Source organism: Protopterus annectens, chromosome 8.part0, assembly GCF_019279795.1.
Source record: "Protopterus annectens isolate FY-2018-M chromosome 8.part0, PAN1.0, whole genome shotgun sequence".
NCBI lineage: Eukaryota > Metazoa > Chordata > Ceratodontiformes > Protopteridae > Protopterus > Protopterus annectens.
The window spans coordinates 943,443,264-943,467,296 of record NC_056741.1 but is presented as its reverse complement, the minus strand read 5'-3'; the positions used below and the strand labels follow the sequence as shown (position 1 = coordinate 943,467,296).

Below are 24,033 nucleotides of genomic sequence, written 5' to 3'. Positions count from 1 at the left end.
TACAATGACAGAGTCATATTTGTACCTGTTGTTGAAGGACCTGAGTGCATGCATTATGTGGCAGTTCCTGGCACCTGACAGGCATCTGACTATTACTTTCTCCTTATTCAACCTAGTGAGTGGACATCAGTGTGCCTCACTATTGAATCACCTATGGCTAGTGTGTTGGGCATGCTGTTTTGCCTTAGGGGCTTTGGTTGAGTGGCACACTGTTTAGGAGAGTTATGTGTCTCGTGATTAGTGCTGTCTTGTGGCGGTCGAGTGTGTTTCTGCCTCGGAAGTCTCTCTTGTTTGGATAGATTTTTATTGAGAGCTTCCACAAAGGTGGGTATGTGGTTTGTGTTTTTATGTGAAGACAGTGTTGGTGTGTGTTCTGGAGGGCTATGTGTTCCATGTGGTGTGGTGCAAGTGTTGACCTTCTCTTCTTGACCAGCTATTCCGGTCTTGGCTGGAGAGTGCGTGGCTTCCAATATGGATATATAAGTGAATCTCTTGCAAATCTGAGTGTTGGGAGGTAAGAGGAGAGGGTTGTTTGTGTACATGAGACAGTTGCTACATTGCCTCAGGATGCCTAAGTTCACCAGGTCAATAGGAGAAAGCACAGGGAACTGACCTTTAGACATGCCTGGAGGAGTGGGCATTAATAATAAGTACTGGAGCTGTTTCCTTGTAGAACATTTAGTGCTGGTAGCACTTTTGTGTGCTACAATAATTGCTACAAGAAGTATGGTAAAGTGCTAGACTAATAAGCTAGTAAAAGTGCAGTAGAGGAGAGAACTAGCAGATCTAAGGAAAAATTGAAGAGCAGACCTTGGCACTGCTCAGAAGCTTACAAACAGTCCTGGATAAAGCAAATATGTATCTGGACTAGACTAGTTACAGGAAAGGTAGGAAACAAGCTCAAACATGGGCTTTTAAAATAGAAAGTAGAAATAGATGGAAAAAACTGCCTAAATGGTCAATAAACTACAATTTCTGAGCCAGAAATAGATCCCTAGATCAACTATTTCTGATCCCATTTATCTTGCCGATGTGCAGTAAAGCCATCGGTATTGGGTTGGAGGACGCCTTGTATGCCAGACACAGGACACTTTTTAGCAGTCTGTAGGATACTGAGTATAGTGACAGGGCTTTGAGTCATTCCATGTAGGATATGTTGTTTATACCTTGTATCCATTTAATAATGAATCTCTGTTGGTGCTGCATGCAAACATTTAGACAGATACATACCAAAAGTGCCATTATATTCAATGGTTGGCCTAATGAGAGTTGACTAAAGGGGGGCAATGAAATCTCTATATCTAGACACAATTCCTTTGTTTATAAGCTGTGCAATATAGAAAGACTTTCTTACAACAAAGGACATATATTGGCCAAGAGTTCGGTCACTGTCCGTATAAGTTCCAAAATACCAAACAACTGAGTCAGCTATTAGGGATATACTGTCAATGTGTTAGTTCCCTGAGGTAGATAACTTCCCAAATGATACAATAATGCATTTTTTGGCATTTAGTTTTCAGTCCATGATTTGGCAACAGTTATTTTTTAGAACAAACCTTCCTGCAGGATGTTAAATTCATTTGGCAATTCAATGACTGCTCCTAGCTTGCAGTCATCTGCAAACTTAGCCAGTCAGAACCCTTTGATACTGGCTTTTACTTAAGAAAAGTAGATGTGAAACAAGAGAGGTCCGAGCACAGAATGCTGGGGAGACTCCACTTGTGTCTGGTCTCTTTATGAATACTTCTTATATTTTGATTTTCTGCATCCTATCCTTGAAGCTGTTGATCATCCAATGGGTGACACAGAGGTTTATTGACAGTTTATGTAGCTTTTCTACTATGCTTGAGTGAGGAATTGTGTCAACAGCTTTGGCCAAGTTGAGGTATGCTGTGTGTCCCATTTTGTCTTTATACATTGCTTTGGTGACCTTTTCAAAAAGTCCACCAGGATCAGTAAGCATGACCTGCCCATATCCAAACTGAGACGGGTCCAGAGTTTGGAGGTTCCCTATGTTTTGACTGATTAGTTCCATAATAAGTCTTTCCATGGTGTTGACTGGGAGGCTGGTCAGACTTATGGGCCTGTAACTGCCTTGGTCTATAGAAGGTTCTCCCTTATGCAGGGGAATGACTGCAGCTTTTCTCCATTCTGTTGTATTTGGGTGAGGGAATTGGTAATGAGTTTGCAGTGGCAGTATCAAAGACAAATTGTCTGCTGCCTTGTTATTAGTGGGGTTTCTTGTTAATTCTGGTCTGAGCAGTTCAAAGTCAGTGATGATAGTGCCGCAAAGAGAGTGAAAATATTTATTGCAAGTCAATACAAGCATGCAGAGAACTCAATAACAATCCAAACATCATTGGTAAAGACAACATGATCTAAGCAACCACTTGATGATGCTCTTAACACTGTCAAGTTGAATGTTATTGTTTTATATGCATTAGCTTCCACCTCTGCTTAAAATCAGGGAAAAGATGAGCTGTTAATTAGAAGACAAAATAAGCAGGGGCACTAGGTAAGTTATAAAACAATTTATCTTAGTAATAAATGACTTATACCCTATAAAACAAATGCTTAACAGTGTTAACATGTGACTTACTCAAAGATTGTTAACTAAACACTACACAAAATGATCATACCATTCAAGTGAAGCAGGTGAATTCCACAGTTTAACAATGAAGAGATATAATAATAACTAAAATAGCACAACATACAAAAGCCAAAAATCAAAGTGAAAGTTTTAAAAATCAAGGTATACATTACTCTTCATGGGAAGTTGACAGATGAGATGAAAAGGATAAGAATGTTTAACGCACAAGAAGTTTGCTCATGTATTTTGTGTACATCTGTGTACATACATATAGTGACCTTAGGATTCAGAAGGATTATCAGCATCAGACCTAAATGGCCAAATTGAGACTAACAATTAGCATGACTTTGATAGTCTCTGTTTTAGAGACATGGTAAATCCACACAGAGAAACACTTCATTGGTGGCTAATTACTATGACTCTGAGCTGAACACTGCCTTGCCAGATCTGAATGCAATGGTATTCCCCCATACTAACCCAATAATCTTGGTACATTCCAACACACAGAAACACACATGTGAACACCCATCCATATTTATGCATACTCCCAAACATTCACACACACACACACACACACACACACACACACACACACACACACACACACACACACACACACACACACACATTCATGCAGTAGTATTCATGCCCCTACAGACACACAAGCACTCACACACATACATGTGGCCTGTCCCACTGTACTGCTGCCTGTGTAGTTGTGCTCTGAGCCAAATCCGTCCGTAGGTGTGAATATGCTTATCCCATCAATTATTTCCTCCTCATGGCCAACATAACTTGGTAGCGATTCTACAATGTTATTCTGGTGCTGACACCCTTCCTTGGGTAGAACGCATTGTTAATTTTATTAGAAAATGGGTGACCAGTGCATCACCATGCTGACTGGAGAAAAAACATTCTCCAGCAGGGTGTTAATGTACCAGTAATGCTCACTGAAAAAATAGTCTGTTTATTCATGGTAGAATATTAAGCTGCTGCAGAGTTCAGACTCTAAAAAAGCTAAAGGCCACCATTATTTTATGCTCACTAAGCATTGCTTTTGCTGTTTAGCAAGTGTAAAATTAAAAAAAAAACAGATAATTAAAACAATTAGAAAAGTGTGTGTGTGACTGTATGTGTGTGTGTGTGTGTGTGTGTGTGTGTGTGTGTGTGTGTGTGTGTGTGTGTGTGTGTGTGTGTTTATGTTTCTCTCTGCATGTGTGAATGTATGCATGCTTGCGTGCATGAAAGCGGAAGTGTGTATGAGAAAGAGAGCTCAATCAATTGATGGCTGTAACAGTTATTTAAAATTAAGAGGTACGCATACCTTTCATCCTTTTAGCTCAAGAAATCTGGATCAAGCCTAAAATAATGGTGGGGCCAAGGCTCAAAAATGGGGACAGATTTTAAATATTGTGGTTATAAAATTAGAAAGTTGACAGAATAACAGGATTTGTGTTAACATGCATTTTCTGAAAGAAATGAAACCTGAAACACAAATGCATGGTGTTATTTAGTGACTTCAATCCTACTGACTGGCCAGCAAACCACAAATTTTATGAAGAACAGACCAAAAAACAATGAGTTAAAAATCTGGACAATCTTTGAAAATCTGGCCAGTTGAGATTGAGGTATGGAGGTAAGACAGTTTTAAAGGCTGAAGTGAAGAGGTGGTGCAGCAGTTAGTGTTGTCGCCTCACAGCAAGAGGTTCTCCTGTTCGATTCTCAGCTGGAGCACCTTCTGTGTAGAGTCTGCATGTCCTCCCCATGGTCAAGTGACATTTAAAGACATACAGGTAGGTGCATGCATGAATGGTTTGCCTTCCTTGAAGGTTGGGCATCAGGCTGGCAACTCAGCACCATAAAAATCCACTGCCAATCATTAGCAGACCGGAGTTCCACTGTAGCGACCCCTAACCAGGAAACGCCAAAATACATTGCTATTATTAACTGATTGTAATTATGTATTTTTAAAGGTACACTGCTTCTGAATATTTATGTGTGTGAGAGCCAGTGTGTGGGTAGCCATTATATACTTACATTTATATTTTGGATGTAAAAGACTTCCTCTAACAACATTTATATACACTACAACAAATTTGAAACATTAGTTGGAGGAACTATTTTACATAAAAATATTATATATAAATTAAAAACAAAAGCAAACAAACACAAAGCAATTTAATAGATCATTGTCTAAGCATAATAATGCCCTCCAGGGCATGTGTTATTGTGCACCATCAATTTCAGAAGATCCTAGGGCATGGCTTATTTATACAATAACACGCACCTTGTTGGGTATTATTGTTTGCTTACCCAGCACCCCAGGCTCTCATATTTATAAGAGTTTTCCTGAATCAGACCGCTTTCTGCAATATGCCTCTGAATCACTTGGCTTACCGTACTGAGTAAATCTTCCATGGTGATGCAGTAAGTCATTTTGTGTGTGTGTGTGTGTGTGTGTGTGTGTGTGTGTGTGTGTGTGTGTGTGTGTGTGTGTGTGTGTGTGTGTGTGTGTGTATTCTCTCTCTCTCTTTATCTATCTATATAGATATATACACCCTATATATATATATATATATATATATATACATAAACATATACACACACACACTCACATATATATGTTTAGATAGATAGATAGATTGATTGATGGATACATAACAGTAAAAAAAAGAGCAGCACTGCACCATTAAGTAGACTCAGTATAAAACAAAAGTGCAGAAGACTCACAACTGAACAAAAACTTATAAATGGAGTAGAGATGAATACAGTTTACATCACAGACAAAACTATGTAACAACAGATTCAGTGAGTGTGATCCTTCTAGCTGTTCCGTAGGCTATTAGGGTGCTGCTTTGATTGATACAGCCAAACAGATATCATGCATAATTAACAGTGAAATGATAACTGCAATGGCCGTTTGTTCAGAGAATGGAGGTTATAAAATAAAATAACCACTAGAGGGTGATATACTACTAGGCATAGCTAAATACAATTTAGGTGTAGCTGTCAAAAGAATGAAGACTGCAGTCTTAACGATCTGCATTCTTTAAAAGCTTGACTCTTAGGCTGTACATGAAAAAAGAATACAGCAACAGCAGTATAACTTTAGAACATGACATGGATGAGGGGCCACTAGAGAAAACAAGAGTGTTCTCAAGAAGGCTAAACAAGGAGTCAAAAAGTAATTATTCTAATACCTGTTTTTTTTCAAAAATCTCTTTATTCAATTTTTCAATAATACAAAGGAAATACAGCAATCGAAGACATAGATCTACAATACACAAAGAAAAATATGAAACCTAAAAACTATATACACTATATACACTGGAAGTCACTACAGCAGCAAAGAAGAGAGAAAACCATCTTGAAGTTAATTGAAAGACGGGGAATAGTATAAGGGGCATAGCTTATAAGGAGATAAAAGTGAAAATGTAATCACTTTGTTAAAAATAAGTATATTAGAGATATATTTAGGTGTAGAGAGAAGTAAGGAGATGGGCTGAATCTATTACAAGATCTGCTTATAAAACGTGGACATTATTTTCTCTGTCTCTTAGTTAAATGGTAACCAGTTTGACATGGCTTCACAGAAAACATTAAAATAAAATGCTGCTGTATTCTTCCATGATGGCAGAGGTGCCTTGCTTATTTTGGTCTGGGTGCTTCAATAGCATTGATGGTAGTGCTTTCTTGATAATCACAATTAAATTAAGTTGTATCTGGGTGAGGGGACAAAATAGTTTGTAGTTGCAAAGAAGACTTTAAATAAACTGTATTATTTGCTTGTCATTGGCAGATCAAAAACTGCAGTCATAGCCAGGATGGTAAACTGCAGTACATTCACAGAAGGCTTTTCAATAAGCTGCTTCTGTTTGTTTGTGTCTTTCGGCTTTTCCTGGTTAGGGGTCACCACAGCGGAACTCCGGTCCGCTAATGATTGGCAGTAGATTTTTATGTGCCGAGTTGCCAGCCCTGACGTACAACCTTCAATGAAGGTATGCCCATTCACGCATGTCACCAAGCAGAAGACACTCTAGCTGAGAATCGAACAGGACAATGTCTTACTGTGAGGCGACAACACTACCGCAGCCTAATAAGCTGCTTCTGTTGACTTAGAAAATTGTGGTGAGTTTAAAAGTGGTAATGGTAGAGCTTTAATCTTCATAATTTTCTGTAACTTATATTTATGGAGTGTATTTATTTAATGTGTCTGGCTTTATGTCTGTGTATGTGATATCTCTTAGTTGTACCTTATTATGAGGAACATTCCTCATTTTGTCTCCTAAAAAGTCCATGCTCCTTGCAATTCCACATTCCTGGTCTCTGTCACTCATTCTGCAATATGAATTTTTAATTGAATCCACACTGAAAAATACTGAGTCGTAAAAAAATGTATAATTATAAAGTAACACATTTTAACCATATTGTGAGTTTCCTAGTTGAAGATGCTAGTAAGCTGTTATCAACTTTTCCAACTTTTGCCCATGTGTTCCCCATTCTGGAGATGCAGGGTTAAGTGCTGTGGTGTGTGTGTATGTGTGCACATGCACATGAATGTTTTGTTGAAAATCATAAAAACACAACTTCTAATAGAAATAATTACCACTTGGTTCTGTTGGTATTCCATCTACCCACTTCCCTGCAGATCTTATTTAATTTGCAATGCGCATTATGCCAGGTTACTTTTTCATCCATTCAGTCAACCAGCATAAAATTACTTTACTTCTGTACCATGCTTTCTTGAATTCCATTGCATTTTTTTAATGCAGAGATGATAGCACAATCAAAATACTCTGACTGCCATTCGGAACTAGTGTCATCATTTCATCTTTACAGGTCTCAAAGGGCATATTGCCAACCTAACTGCACAGTATTTGTATTGCAAATGATTATTTAGAAGTGTCATGTTATATTCTAGTTTTTCTGTTTTTTCAGAATGTTTGATTTATTTTTATATTGTTTTGCTAACAGGAATGTCTCCCAAGGGCAACAGCTTGTATCCTCCAAAGGTAAAGTTTTAAAAGAATGTAATTGCTTTCATGCCTGTATGATTTCACTGTGGCCTGAAGTAATGAAAATATCTTAAGAAAGAATGAGCACAGATTAGTAGAGATACTGGTATTGTTATTTAATGAAGCAGTTCAAATCAGAATTTTCTACACTTTTACCTGAACTTTGGCAATAGATGGTGTTTTGATAGTTCATATAATTTAGTAAGAGATAACTACAGACATACAGGTCAAATGTAAAAATGGTTTTCTCTTTCTAAGCATAACTTAGACAATTGGATGGGAGACCATAAATTTGTCCTGGGGGTGTCACCTATGTCCATCTTAAATGAGGGCAGTCAGTGCTGATCATAGACTTGCGCTACAAATATAGACCATACAACTTGGTCAATAAGGGAGAAGGATGTAACATGGCTAGGCTTATAAAGGCCCTAGGGCAAATAGTCTAGTAAACTCCTATGAACCTACTGAAGGCCTTCAGGTCAACTGGTTTTGTCAAGACTAATAATAGAACAGGGCCAGCTTCCTGACATAGAGGGATAAAGTCCTGTCAATGCCACAGGTGACTGGAGTTCAGTCAGAGACTTGGATGCCTGTAAAAGCTGGCTGTGGACTATGGTATACTAACAACTCACCCATCCTTGGGTTCAGGAGGGGAGCTTTAGTTCACCACTAGCATAGCACCCAGCAGAAGAACTAGGTGATACCCAGTGTGGACAAAGCCACCAGAGTCCACCGTGTCATAGTTTGTTAAGCACTGGAAAGCAGAGGGTAACATGTTATTTGGAGGTATGTTTCCCTTAAGGAAACACTGACTGTGCATGCAGAGAACCTGGTGAAGTGGAAGGCGATAATATGGCCAAGACTCACTAGCACAGTATTCTTTCTGGGGAACAGAAGGCTGGACAAAAAACAAATGATCCGTAGGTTTTCTGCGTCACAATGGAATGCTCAGCTCCCATTCCCCCCAAAACAAATAAGCCCATAGAATGAAGGTAAAGGAGCCATCATGAAAGATCCATCCAAGGAGTTGAAAAAATAATAATAGAATGGGCAGCTCAGTGTAGGTTTTTCAAACACAGGACAAAATCCCCCACCACTATGAAGATGGCTGTTTCTCCTGTACCTCCCATGTAATTAATTCTCAGGTTGCCAGAGTTACAGGACCTGGTGCAAATTGGGCATTTAGTTTATCAGCACAAACCAAATAGGTTGCATTGACCTTATCCTTGAGAGATGGCAGGAATACACAAAACATGTATCCTTTGCAACATTTAGGACAAACAGTTTTCCCATTAACAGTAAATAATGGAAGACAAAAAGTAATGAGGTGGCTTTTTCTGATCAAGAGTGAAATAATTTTGTGAAGAGATCCTGTTTCCTAAACTCATGAATATTTTGGAACAGGTTTGTGCTGAAGTAGGTCCCCACACTTCCGTTACTGTAAATAAGTAGAGGGACTTACTTCAGCTAGTGTAAATAAGAAGGGGGGCCTACTTCAAAGAGTGCAAATAAGTAGGGGGGTCTACTTCAGAGAGTGCAAATAAGTAGTTGACCTATTTCAGATAGTGTAAATAAGTAGGGGGAACCTATTTCATTCAGTTGGTGTAAATAAGTAGGGGGTAAGTAATTCAGCTCAAACCTTTTCTAAAATTCTACTGAGTTTAGGAAACAGGATCTAGTTGTTTTACCACAGAGTTAGCAAAATATACCCCAACCCTGTGATGTAAATAACCTGGATCAAATTACTTGCCAAAGAACCAGACCGAGTACTTCCTAAAAACTTTAATATGAAGCGTTTTTCGTCTTGTTTTTCAGCAAGCCTTCTTCAGATAACAGATACTTTCAATACTACAAGTTATATACACATTAAATTAGTCACATGATCAATTTAAAAGCAATAAAGCACACACTTTTTCACTACAACCCTCCCATAACATTTCATCTGGCATTTAACCCCTCAACTCCCATTATACAAACTTTTTTGCTCGCTACACACAATGTAAAAAAATTGTTATAATTTATATATGCATACTTATACTAGTTTATAACAAACTTACTTTCACACTTACTATACTTCATAATAAAATTATTTATAAATTAGCACAAAGTAAACTTTATCTATTTAAGCTTCTCAATTTTACAATACAGAAAATGGAACACATTTCGTTCAGACCAGAGTAATGATGTGCATCAATTGCCACAACAGTTCCAATCTTTCTAGCAACAATGTTTCTGGGCCACCCCTTCCATCTGGTATGATGCAATCTATTGCTCGAAATTTAAAATGATGTTGTGGGTATTCTTTTATATGCCTTGCTAAGGCATTCTCCAATTTTAATTTACTAATAGCATATTGATGTTTGTAGACTCGTTCTCTCAGTCTTCCCTCCGTTTTGCCTATATAGAAGGCTGGGCAACTTTGGCACAAAGCTGCATACACCACTAGCTTAGATTGGAAATCTAGCTTGTGTTTTGTCTTATAACATTGCCCCCTGATGGTAAAATTCTGCCCTATATCTATATATTTACAAAAATTATACATAAGGCATTTAAACATTCCTGTCCTATGTGTAAGGAGATTCAGTTTTCTCTACAAGATACTTTTCAGGTTGGGAACCCGCTTGAAGGTAATATGAGGGCACTCTTGTAGTTTTTGTCTCACCATACAGTCATTTTGAACTATATCCCAGTTTTTAATCAGGATAAAATAAATTTCTCGGGCATTCATGCTATACAGCATGACTAGATTGTGTGTACCATGGAATGACATTGCTGAATTATTCATAGATTCAGTAAAATCACTATTCGGTGGAACTAATATTTCCCTCTGTGATAGAATGGGTTGATAGAAACCTGTCATTCTTTTATGTTGTACCCCCCCACATCACTTCTGATACCAAATTCTGTGGGTATCCTCTTTTAGTAAACATGTCATGCAAATTTTTACATTCATAATCAAAGTCAGCCTCTAAAGATGTCATGCATGCTACCCTTACAAACTGAACCTTGATGACTGACTTTTTCTGGTGACGTGGGTGACAGCTATTGAAATGTAGTAATGAGTTAGAGTACGTTTATTTTCTAAAGATCTTAGCTATAAAGCACTGATTAATACTGTATTTACTCAAATACACATCTAAATAGGCAATCCTGTTGGCATCACAATTGTAAGTAAATGTCAGAAACTGGATAGTAGAGTTAAAGTAAGTCACTATCTCTTCCGCTATAGATATATCACCTTTGAATAGAATAAAAATGTCATCCAAAAATCTAGTATAATGACATATTTTTTCTTTTATTCCAGTTATTTTAAAGATATATTCCTGCTCCCAATAAGCCATGACTAGATTAGCAAAGCTGGCCCCACAATGAGAGCCCATAGCCATGCCAATTTTTTGCAGGAAATATCTGTTGTTAAGGGTGATGTAGTTATTGGACAAAATTAAGTCCAATAACTCTTCTACAAGATTCACCACAGTTCTTGGGGCCCCTCTATTCCATAGTAAATAACTTACCCACTCAAGCGCCTCTAGATGAGGGATAGAAGAGTACAAATCTTTAACATCTACTGTCATAAAATTAAGATTGTTCTCATATGTCAAGTTATTGATAACCTCCAGAAAGCACCATGAGTCTTTACAAATATGTTTTTCCATCACTACATACTTTTTTAAAAAATGGTCAACAACCTTAGCACAAGCATATGTAATGCTGCTCCTTGCATCAACGAGCAGCCTAATTAGTGGATGAAAAACACATTTATGTATTTTAGGTTGGACATACAAAATGGGAATCTTAGGGGCAGGCATGGTTAAAAAATTAAATAACTCTATATCAGTGTTTGCTTAGATAAATAAATCATTAAGCAATATTTTAATTCTAGAATACGCTATGTTCAGTTCCTTTCTTGAAACTTCCACATATGTATTACTATCTAAGATCACATTCATTCTTCTGATATAGTCCACAGTATACAAAATCACAAGGCCTCCCCCTTTGTCAGGTTGCATGATTCTCACATTTGCTTGTTTTAGGAACTCAAATGCTTGTCTTTCACTGTTAGTTATGTTAGAGCTAAATCCATTATTCTTTTTTGTAAATGACAGGCAGTTTCATGTATCTAACTCACAAACTTGTTCAAACAACAATAGTGTCAGATGTAGTGAAGGGTAATATGTGCTAGCTACTCTAAAAGTATGCATAGGAAGTTCGTTTTGTCCCAACAGCACTTGTAAATTTAACTTCCTTACAAACAACTTTACATCCAACAGAGTAATGACTAAATCTGCTCTATATGCAGGCATAAATGTTTGCCCCTTCGCCAATAAATCAACAAGTTCAATACTAATGCCTAATTCAAAAAAATTATAGACTTTAAAGTCATTTGTTGAACTCAAAATTATTTTACAGTCACTACTTGCAGAAAGTGTGTGCTTTATTGCTTTTAAATTGATTATGTGACTAATTTAATGTGTATATAACTTGTAATATTGAAAGTATCTGTTATCTGAAGAAGTCTTGCTAAAAGACAAGATGAAAAGTGATTCATATTAAGTACTCGGTCTGGTTCTTTAGCAAGTAATTTGATTCAGTTGTTTATTTCATCAGTTTGTCTTCATGTAAATAACCTGGGACATACCTCCCTGGACTATATGAAGAGGCACATGATGGACTTCTCGGACCATGTGACTCATGCTTATATGAGCCAAGTGCTGAGCAGTATTATGCCAGATGATGCCACAATATGAACTGAAGATAATTGACTTTAACAATTGGATTAATATTTGTTATCTTTCAAAGGGGTACAATATTCGTCAGCCTAGGAGAATATGCTTGACAGATTTTTAAAAACAATTCAATTTAAAACAAAATAAAACGTTTTTTTTTTTTATGGATTCAGTTATGATGGAGGTTTTCAAGTTTTCTCTACATGAATGAAATTTTATAGTGAAAGGATTTCTTATTCTTTTCCAAGACTGTGTACTTCCTTTGAGTTTCTTTAGCATGAAATAACATAAATTGCCTTTAGTTTTCACAAAAATAAATGTTTCCATTCACAATAATCACATCAAACTCTGAGAGCTTCCAGAATATTTTTGAAAGTACAAGATGGTGTCTAGTACAAAAAGTGGTCAGTCTCCTTTTAATCATTCACATATAAAAGTTATGAGTCCAATACTGCCCACTAGTTGACATTAGATTTTATGCTTAAATTCTGAAAGGAATATAGTTTAGAGACGAATGCCACCATTAACAATATAATTTGCATACATAGTACAAATTGACTTCTAAAAATCAATAATTGTATTTAAGTTTTATTCAGTTACATTTTATAGATTTCCTATTGCTTTTAGTAATCACTTTAATGACTGGAAAACTATCTTCTGCCATAAATGCTTCCTTGAACCTTAATTCTTTCCTCTCCTTTTTAAATTTCTACAAATGTTTTGGCTTTCTAATACCGTGATGGGAATGGAACCCATTCCTAAGTCAAAGTACGATTAAAGTTCATAAAATTAGTATTGTTTCACTCTTTAATATCAGCCAGTATTGCTCTTCGCAGCACCCACAATGTGCCCAGTAATGACTCCTTCTGCAATTCGTATGGAGTTACATGGATTGGTAGCATATCTAAATATGATTGTAGACTCTTTTTTATAAGACCTGTTGCTCCTACTACTATTGGAATTGTCTGGATATCTTTCTTCCACATTGCTATCATTTCTGCCTGCAAATCCTGATATGTTATGACTTTGTGCCTTTGTATGCAAGACACTGTAGTCAATGGGTGTAGCGATTTCAATGAGCAATGGTACTTTTGTCTTCTTTTCTTGGACCACTCTATCCAGTTTTCTAGCATCTATCTTTTGAACTGTTGGCAATGGGTGAACCCATGTGATCTAGACTTCTTCATTTTCTGTGATGCTTTGTGGATCATGTTTCCAGTGTTTTTCAGTCACTTCAATACCATAATGTTTGCACAGTCCCCAGTGCAACAGTCTTGCCACATTATTATGCCTTTCAGTATGCAGTCCTTCTGCCATTAGTATGTCGCAACCAGCAATGAGGTATGCGGCTGTTTCCAATTTGGTTTTACAAAACCTACATTTGTCTGTTTCTCTCAGATGTTCAGTGGACATTGTAAACCAATGTGTACGCACCCCACTGTCTTGGGTTGCCAATATTAACTTTTCATCTCTTGGTTTAAATTTTCCTCTCCTTAACCATTCTTCCGTTCATTCCTGATCAACATGAGGTTCTTCCAGAAGTTCTCTGTACTTCATACTATATTTATGCCTTTTCTATATTTCTTGTCTTCTTATCTGGTCTCTCACCTTATATTCTTTCTTTTGTTTTTGGCACATTCAGTTGCTGCCTGATTTTTTATCTACTTCTGGTTTGATTTCCATTCCTGCTTGAAGCTGATATGCTTCTGCTAGAGTAAGCAGAGAAGTCATCTTAGATTTATTCTCCTCATGTCTCAAAACGTTCACCACATTTGCATCTTGAGAGTTCAGCAGATATGTGTGGAGTCTCACAATTGCAGATCTATACATATAATCATTTTCAAGGAGGCCCATCCCTCCTTCAGCATGGGGACTATATAATCTTGGTATGCACTGATTTTTATAAATCATTTGGTGAGCATGAAGCTTCCTTCTTGTTTTCTTATCTAATCTGTCCAACACTTTTTGGGGCCAGTCAATCACTCCAAAACTGTAAGTTAGGACAGGAAGAGCAAATTGGTTTATAGCCTGGATTTTGTTCCTAGATGTCAGTGCTGTTTTCAGGAGTAATTTAAGTCCTCTGAAGTATTCCTTACTAAGTTTCATCCACCTTTGTTCATGTTTTGTTGTTGATCCTTCATCAGTTCCCAAATATTTATACACTCTTTCTTGCTCAAGTTCTTTTATGTCACATTCTTGTCCCAAACTGATGTTTTTCTGGTGTTGCAGTTTTCCTGCTTTAAAGGTTGCTTTTGCACAATTATCAAGACAAAATGACATTCTTATATCATCTAAAAACGTTTAGACAACTTGCAGTTGTGCTTTCAGTTCTTCATCTGATGAACTATACAGTTTTAAATTATCAACAAAGAGAAGATGTGAAGTCTTTACACTTTGTTGTTTTCTAGGAGCCAAATTATAGCCATGGCCTAAGCTAAGTAGACAGGTTAGTGGGTTAAGGGCAAGGCAGAATAGCAGTGGTGACAGAGTCACCCTGGAATATCCCCCTTTGAATTGTTATCCCTTGAATAATAATTTGTCCTTTATCATGGCTTAATAGCAAAGTGGTCTTCCACTGTTTCATGGTCAATGTAATGTAATGTAATCGATCAGTGTAGGATATATCTTATACATTTTTAAGCACTCTTTTATCCATGAATGTGGGATACTATCAAATGCTTTTTTGTAGTCAATCCATACCATACTTAGATTCTTCCCCTTTTTGCAGTTCTCCACTATGACTTTATTTAACAACAAATGATCCTTTGTTCCATATAACTTTCTTTTATTGCCCTATTGTTCTACTGCCATAACTGAGTTTTCTTCTAAATGACTATAAACTCTGTCGGCATCAATTCCCATGTATAGTTTATATGTCGTGGAAAGGCAAGTTATTGGTCTAAAATTTTTTTGAGTAGCTTGCAGGTTCACTCTTAAGTAGGACCATTATTTTTCCTGTTGATAACCAGGTTGGTGTCTGTTTGGGGTGCGCATATAAATAGTTCTTACTCATAGATAAATCTTCGTGCAAAGAATGTTAATACTTTCAGCCAAAAGTTAGGTACTGCATCTGGGCCTGGGGTTTTACAACTAGAGACTTTTCTTAACTTTGTTTCAGTCTCTCTGGCTGTTACTTCATCCCATTTCATTTCCTGGACCTTTAAACTGCTTATTCTTTCTTTAACTTCTTCTGTGCATTTAGCATTTTGTTATGTTCCATAGGATCTTCATAACTACTTTACCAAAATGTATCTGTTTCTTCTTTTTTTTGGCAGTCTTTCAATTCCTTTTATCTTATTTCCCAATTCTCTATAAAACTTTTTTGGGTCATCAATAAATTGCTTATTTTGTACTTTTCCTTTATATTTATCTTTGTATCTTCTAAGTTTTTCTGCCTGTGCTGAAATTTCTAGTTTATTTGTGATAGTGCATGATAGATCCTGGTCTGTTCTAATACTGTGCATTGCTTTTACTACATCTAGCTTTCTTAGTATTTTTGTTGATCTGTTCCCTCTTCTATTGTCTTTGAACAGTGATACGTCTTGTCTTAACTGCTTTATAGTTTTTCTATTCGATATTCCCATGATGGTATTCAATTTCTCCTCTTCCTTTCCTCAACAGCATGTGTTCTTGTGGTAGAACTTCATGAGTTATTAATTTAGCTGCTCAGTAATATATCCTGTTTACTTCTGTTATATCGCACAGACCTTTCTGAACAGTCCTAATTACTGTGTTCACTTGTTTTATCAGGTGTCTGACTTTTGGGGTTTTATTAACCTTTTGCAGTCTATTTCTTTCATTGATCTTGATGTATCTGTCTATGTCTATTAATCAAGCAAATCATCTCTTTGATCATTTTCTTCCAAACTTGAGGGCACATCCCTTGTTTTCCACTTCCTGTGGACATTCTATAAAAGGTTCTATCGCATCTTCCTGTGGCACATTCTCTTCAATTTCATCCTGTGCCATCCATTGGTCTATCATATGGAAACTCACTGGCCTATCACTCCTCAACATTGATTGCATCAGAGCTTCCACAGTTTCCTGTACCTTCCCTTGCTGTCTAGCTTCAAGTGAACATTTATACTGGTTTCCTGTGGAGGGATCCAAATTATCTTCATATGGCACCTGACCAATTGCTTCCTGTTCTATTTGTTTCCCCTTAATTTAGATATCCATTACTCTATCCTGTTGTGGTGCTTTCTGAATTATACTTTCTACACTGAATCCTTCACTTTGCAGGTGCTCTATAACCTCAGTTTCTATTTCTTTAACTTCTCCATTACTAATCTCCTTTTCTACTTTTCCTCTTTGTCTTCTTATTTTTTGTGTTGTAAAGTTTTTTCATGTCCGGATTTCTTTGCCTGTATTTCTCTTCAAATATCTTTGGTGCTGCTCTTTTTGTATTGGTTAGTTTTGCTATTTCTTATGCATACATATTACGCCATATTAAATCTCTTTTTCTTTCCCATGTCCATATTTCTTCTTCAGATGTTTCCTGATCTTTCTATTTCTCCCTACTTTGGGGACTCAGTCCATCCTACTGTGATGTAACCTGTGTTAGACCTTCTGCATCAAATCCTTCACTTTGCACACACTCCAGAACTTCAACTTCTATTTTTTTTAACTTCTGCTTTACTAATCTTTTCTACCTTCCATCTTTGTGATGTTATATTTTATTGTGAATTTTTTAATATCCGGATGCCTTTGACTGTATTTCTCTTTGAATATCTTTGGGGCTGCCTTCTTTACATTGATTAATTTGGCTTTCTCCTTTGCATAAATATTGCACCATTTCACATCTCTCTTTCTCTCCCATGTCCATATTTATTTTTTATACTTTTCAAATATCTCTTGGTTTTGTTGTTTATATTTTCACACTTCCTCAGAGGCTTCTTTTTCCAAACAGATCAAGTTTTCTCAACTATATACTGTTTTTCACAAATCTGTTGTATTAATGAATAGAAATTTTCATTTGTAGCTTCTGACAGTTTTTCTTGAGAAAGCATTTTTCTTTCCTCTAATTGCTCTCTTAATCGTTTTTTTATATTTTGTGTTTGGAAATTCTGGGCTTTTTGCATAATAGTCTTCTCATGTTTGACATGTGAAATGCTGATGTAGATAATCTACATACCTCATCATACTGCCCACTTCTCCAGAAAGGGGTATATATAAATAGTAATATGAAATAACATTTTTAAAAGTTTGCCTTGAAAACAGTCTATTTTAAGGTGTTGGATTAAAACAAGCAAATCATGTTTTTTTAATTATACTTAGTGCAGTCATAAAATTCTACAAACTTTTTTTATCAAGTTTTAATGAGCTAATGTCCTAACATGCCCAGCATATTTGACATCTGGAGCTAATCACCCCTCCCCACTGATATTTTTTCTAACACCTCTACCCATGAAAATTGTTTTCAGTAATAATTATGAAATGAAACATAATGACCAGAAAATAGAACAGTGAAATTTTCCTTTTATTGAACTATGTATAATGTGCGTGTGTGTGTGTGTGTGTGTGTGTGTGTGTGTGTGTGTGTGTGTGTGTGTGTGTGTGTGTGTGTGTATGTGTGTGTGTATATTACAGTAAAGACAAGGAAAAAATGCCATTATTGTATTTTTGAAAAAAGGTAAACTTAAGCTTCCTAACTGGTATGTTGCAGTATAATACTGCAATTTTTTTCAATGGCTTTGTCAAAATGTATATTCCTTGCATAATCATGCTCAGTAGATAGTATAACCATACTTGTCAATCTGCCTTTATTCATAGTTGATCAAAGAACACCTTTAATTAATTTTAATTTCAAAAAGTTTCTTTCACATGATGCAACAGATACTCAAATTGTTAGGAAAAATCTTAAACATAAGGAGAAATTTTGAAGAGATTCATAAAAATCCCATTAAACAATAAATTCCAGAATCTGCAGTACTGACTGTGTCTTTGTTTCTTTGGAATAGATTCTAGCAGCTTTCAAATGTCTTTGCAGTTGAAAATGTTTGACTAAAAAGTTATTCACCAGAAAAGTCATTATAAATTTGTATTATATTTAGTAGAAGTTTCTGAAGTTGTTGCTCATCTGCAAAAATAAGATAAAATGGCTGAAATAAAGCAAACGCTGACATTATTTGATCCATTGTTTTTGAATAAGTTCCCAGTTCTTGTTGAAAAAAAATCAAGGCATTCAAACATTGAATTTCTGATTTCTTCTGGCAATCTAAAGCCTGCATCTTTTGCCTCTTCTCCTGGCATTCTTCAAAATGTGATTATTTTCTTTAAGCAGATGCCCATTCCCTTGAATTTTGCTGTTGCTTAGTAAATGGCCATCTCCACAATTTCAGTGTGCTGATCTTCAAGGAGAAACTGAAAAGCTTGGAATTTCACTGTACATTGTTCAAGGCTGATTCCAGTAATTTCTAAAATGTAGCTATTTCTTCTTTTTTTGGTGGTCTTTATAAGTTTGTGTTTCATTAACCTCATCAAAAATTTCACACCAGGAAAAAGGATAACTCAGAAAAGAAAAAGAAAATACATGCATTGGGGCACAAAATCCAAACTGACCTCCTGTGTCCACATTTTTTTGGATCAAATAGCACTTCACAGGTTGAGATTACCTATTCAGAATTTGTCTTTAGTTCCTGCAGAGCTTCATAATAATCTTGTCTGGGAAAGCCTTTTCACTGTTATACCTAAATTCTGCAATATTGCCATCAGTTAGGTGAAACCGAAACAAATTAATATATTTTTCCATATTCCAAAAAAAATGTCACACATGATGAGACACAAGTACAAATAAGGACTTTGCATTAATTTCATTGATTTTCACCTAACACTGGTCTGATTACCGGCCATAGTTGCAGCCAGTGGCGGCTGGTGACTTCAAATCAAAGGGGGGGCTGCAGGACACAGCTGAATGGGTGGGGTCAATGGGAAGGGGTGTGGTCAATTAGAAAGGGGAGGGGCTATGCTCAAAACCACAAAAACTGTAACTTTAATTAAATACGCTGTCCTGGGTACCAAACCCTCATTATGAGAGTCCAATCAAGATAAAATGAATTGTAGAAGAAAAAAATATATTTCAATGCATTGGCTGCATGGCAGCTTACTTAATATGTAGATGGAAACAAAAAGGTTGTGAGGCATGAAAAAATAAATTACTTTTTAAATACATTACTGGAATGCCAGTCAAAATCAAATATAAGAAAAACAAGCAGCACTCAATTCAAACCACTTCTCCTTGCACTGCAGTTCTAATTATAATTTAGATTCAGCTTTATTAAAATACCAAGTAACATCCTGAAAGTAGCAATCTCTGTGATACCCCCACTTGTAAAAATGTTTCTTTTCCAAAAAAGACCTGCTACCTGACAACTATCTACTTGTTTCATGGGGAAAACATGATCAAAGTAAAAAATGAAAAGCAAACAAGAAACAAGCTCAAGATATAGTGCTTAAAGGATTACTGTACAGGTAATGGACCTCACATGATAGATTGGCATTCTGTTTGGTTTACAGGTAAAGACTGCAAAGATGACTGCAAGTCTCCAACAAATGTAATGATCTTCTTAAAATAATGTAATCCTGTCCTTTATTACAAATACTGTCATATGCATTTCAATACCCAAGGCTTATACATTATCTAGTTATGTAAGTATTCTCTGCATGGCAACAACAGAAAGCTTTCAGTGTTTGCAATTCTTTAACAGTATGCTTATTAAAGCTTACTTGCATCTTACAATCTCAGACAAGCTTACCTGATGGTCATTAAAGCATTGCTACTTAAACACAGAGCAACAGGCACTTTCTGAGTAATAATAAGCATAAATCAACAGTATAAAAATATGACAGAAACCAGGACATTCTGCAAAATCAAGGACAGAATAAAAGTAGCACTTGTGTTTACCTTGGATGGGGGGATACTCTGCACATTTACACTGCATAACTGCTCCTTGCCTTGCTTGGACACATCCAGAGTCACTACATGGAGTAGTGGGGTGGAACAAGTATGTCACAATTTGAAATGTCTCTGGCTGACTGTAATGGCCCTGACACATTTGTCATACCTCTCAACCTCAGAACAAGAAATATGGACAGAGCCATGCATAAAAGTGGGGCAAAGGCCCAAAAATAAGGACATTTTTTAAGTATTGCTCTTATAAACTTAGAAAGATAATAGGATAGTAGGTCTTGCATTAGTATGAATTTTCTGAAAGGTATGAAATCTGAAACTCAAATGTCTGTCATTATTTTCTAACTTCAGTCTTTAATGATTTGCCACTAATTTGCCAAAAAAAACACAAAAGATAATAGTATAGTAGGTCTTGCATTAGAATGAATTTTCTGAAAGGTATGAAATCTGAAACTCAAATGTCTGTCATTATTTTCTAATGATTTGTCACTAATTTGCCAAAAAAACACAATTTTTATGAAAAATGGACCAAAATCTGATGCAAAAATATACAATAGCCACACAATACAGCTGGGAACCTGTCAAAGAAGGGACACTTTTTAATATTAGTACTGCTAACTTGAGCAGCTGACAAAATAAAAGAATCTACATACATTTCTGAAATAAAAGTAATCTATAACTCCGATTATTACAGTTATTTCTTAATTGTAAGCCCTCCACGTTTTCTTCCAAAATTGCCATTTTGTGGCGGGATTATTAGGGGAAGAGCAACATTTTGAGCCAAAATCGGGGACAGTTGAGAGGTTTGGATATGCCTAATTCTATAAAGCAATTTATTTGCACGTACCTCTCAACCTGTTAATGCAGGAAGTCTGGACAAGGCCAAATATACTGGGGGAACATATAAACAGTACTATAAATTATTGTATAAACTGAGACAATTGATAGAATAATAGGTCTTGCTTTAGCATGCATTTTTCTGAAGGTTATGAAGTCTGAAACTCAGCGTCTGTCATTATTTAGTGATTTAGTTCCTAAATTATTCGCCAGAAAACCACACATTTTATGAGGAACAAACCAAACATTGTTGTTGTTGGTCTTTCGGCTTTTCCCGGTTAGGGGTTGCCACAGTGGAACTCAAATCAGCTAATGATCGGCAGTATATTTTCATGAATGTCAAGGTGCCAGCACGACATTCAACCTTCAACGAAGGCACGCCCATTTATGCATGTCTTTCGAACGCCCATCCAACCACGGGGAGGACATGCAGACTCCACACAGAAGGTACTCCCTGCACTCCAGCCAAGAATCGAACGGGAGAACCTCTTGCTGTGAGGCAACAACCCTACCGCTGCACCACCATGGATGTTACAGGAACAATCCAAAAATAAGAATCAAAAATCTATTCATTCTGTGAAAATCTAGACAGTTGAGAGGTATAGTTCAGCCAGGACTGTCTTCGAGTTTGCCGCCCTTCCCCCACACAAAATCATGGTCAAATGGAGCCTCCCCCCTACAGCCATTCCAATGAGCCATTACTTTATTTTACCCCATTTACCATAAACACTAATGTGCATACTGATTTACTTTTACGATGATTTGGACGTCATTTGAAAGTTTTATTTTGCATTTTACAGCACAAACACTAAGACATTTGCTAAATAAAGCAATGCAATCTCACAATGAAAACAGACTTAACATTAAAACGTCTCTGCCCTTGAAACTCACATTCATTGAAACAGCATTGAAACCCACATTCAAAGAAAATACATTTTGCTAGTGGCAGATAAAGATTAACTTTGGGCTGTTTTCAAATCATAGGTCCCTTGCACACAAAACATACACGTGGTCTTTGATACACCTTCCCGACTGTATTAAATTGTATTCCTTACACAATATAGTATAGTTGTTAGAGGGCATTTTAAATTTGTTTTGAACATTTTTCCAGTAAACAATGAAACAAAATGCATGCACCAATAATGACAAAACTGCCCAATTCGGAACATTTTTCCAGTAAACAATGAAACAAAATGCATGCACCAATAACGACAAAACTGCCCAATTCAGAACATTTCTTTCATAAAAGTCTACTCAAACTTCTACAGTCCACCAGTATCAGTAAATATGCACAATTTCTGAAGAAGTAAAAGTCATCTAAATAATTCCACATTAAAAAAAAATCTGTAACTAATGAAGAGGTTGCTGCTAGTAAACAACTTTATATTTCATTGTTTCATCTACAAATAAAGTGCCTGTTGCCCTTGAGGAATAAATTGCCTAAGTTGCATTAAGAAAAATGATAAGCTAGTAATATTGCAATAGTGAATGGATGGTAAACTGCTAACAGGTTCATAGTTACTTGGTATCTTCGTCAAAAAGGACTGCAGCATCCATGCTCTTTACAATACAGTGCAGTATTAGCAATGCATCTATCTACTGTGGGAGTAGAACCAACAGCCTTCTGCATCAAAAGCAAGTACACTACCTATTGTGCTATTAACAATGCAAACAGACTCGGCATAAGCAGCACTAAACTTTTGTTCCCTGCAGCTCTCAGCTTCTTGTAAAATTTACTTGACACTCAGCTGTATCTTTGAACTTTGCAGCACAAGAAATCTGGAAAAAGCCAGAATTTAGGGGGGGGGCCAAAAAACAGGGACACATTTTGAACATTGCTTGTATAATGTTGGAAAGTTGTTAGAATAAAATGCTGTGTTACCACCATACATTTCACTGCAAAGTATTGAACCCAGGACCCTGTGCAAAACAGTCAGAGCAACATACCACTATGCCAAATCTGTTTTATGAAAGAAAGGAAGACTGAAACTTAAATGGCTACCATTTAGTGAATTCAGTTCTCACCATAGCTGTCAACATCTTAGCACAAAACACCTGAACAAAGCCAATAATGGGGGAATACAGCCCCCAAATATATTCAGAGAGTTCAGTTATCACCATAGCTCTCAACCTTGGCACAAAAAACCTGGACAAAGCCAATAATGGGGGAATACAATCCCAAAAATAGGGACAAATTTCAAATATCCATCGAGGACACAAGAGCAAACACACACAAACACAGGAAGGACATGCAGACTCCACACAGAAGGCACCCCAGCCAAGAATCAAACCAGACAACATGTAGCGGTCAGGCAACAATGCTACCACTGTACCACTGCACTACTGGCTGTGTTAAGAAACAAAAATACAGAAACCACAGATTTTATGAGGAACAGAACAGAACAAATATGAGGCAAAAATCTGCAAATCTTTTTACACATGGTGGTAGATAGGGAATTCAGTCTCTTGCCACTTGGGCCCAAGGTACAGGGTTCAAGCCTTATTCTCTGCCCACCACCATGTAGCAACTGGGGCATTACGCACACACAACAAACAAACATGCCATCAGATCTCTACACAAACACCCTACCTGAGCCAAGCAAGTTGCCAGATCCAGCCCCAAGTTGGAAATCTGTCCTAGTAGGAGAATCACACACCCACTCGACCTATCTGTCCCACTAGAGCACCAGCCTTGTTGTCCTATGCTTCCCATGAGAGCACCAGCTTCAGCCTGCCTGTGGATGTTGCAGTCCAATCCCCTTCCAGTCTATGCAGTTCTAACTCCATAGACTTCTGGGAAAATTTGGACTTGCATGTTGCCTTTGTAATCCAGACTGCTGGTGGAGACAGTCTGGATTCTGTGCACATGCTCCAGACTGGTTCACCAGCAATCCAAATATCAAGAAATTCCTCGTATGCGCAATGTTCCAGGACTCACAGTTGATTTTTATTTTT

The 24,033-nt window shown here is 36.8% G+C and overlaps 1 protein-coding gene across 1 annotated transcript in view; it reads left to right on the top strand.

The window, feature by feature from the left end:
* Positions 1-24,033, top strand: part of LOC122809172 (FXYD domain-containing ion transport regulator 3-like) — a 227,919-nt gene that overhangs the window by 185,598 nt on the left and 18,288 nt on the right. The window contains exon 7 of the mRNA XM_044080463.1: positions 7,565-7,602. Within this exon, the coding sequence (XP_043936398.1) occupies positions 7,565-7,602 (38 nt within the window). The remainder of the gene's footprint in view (positions 1-7,564; positions 7,603-24,033) is intronic.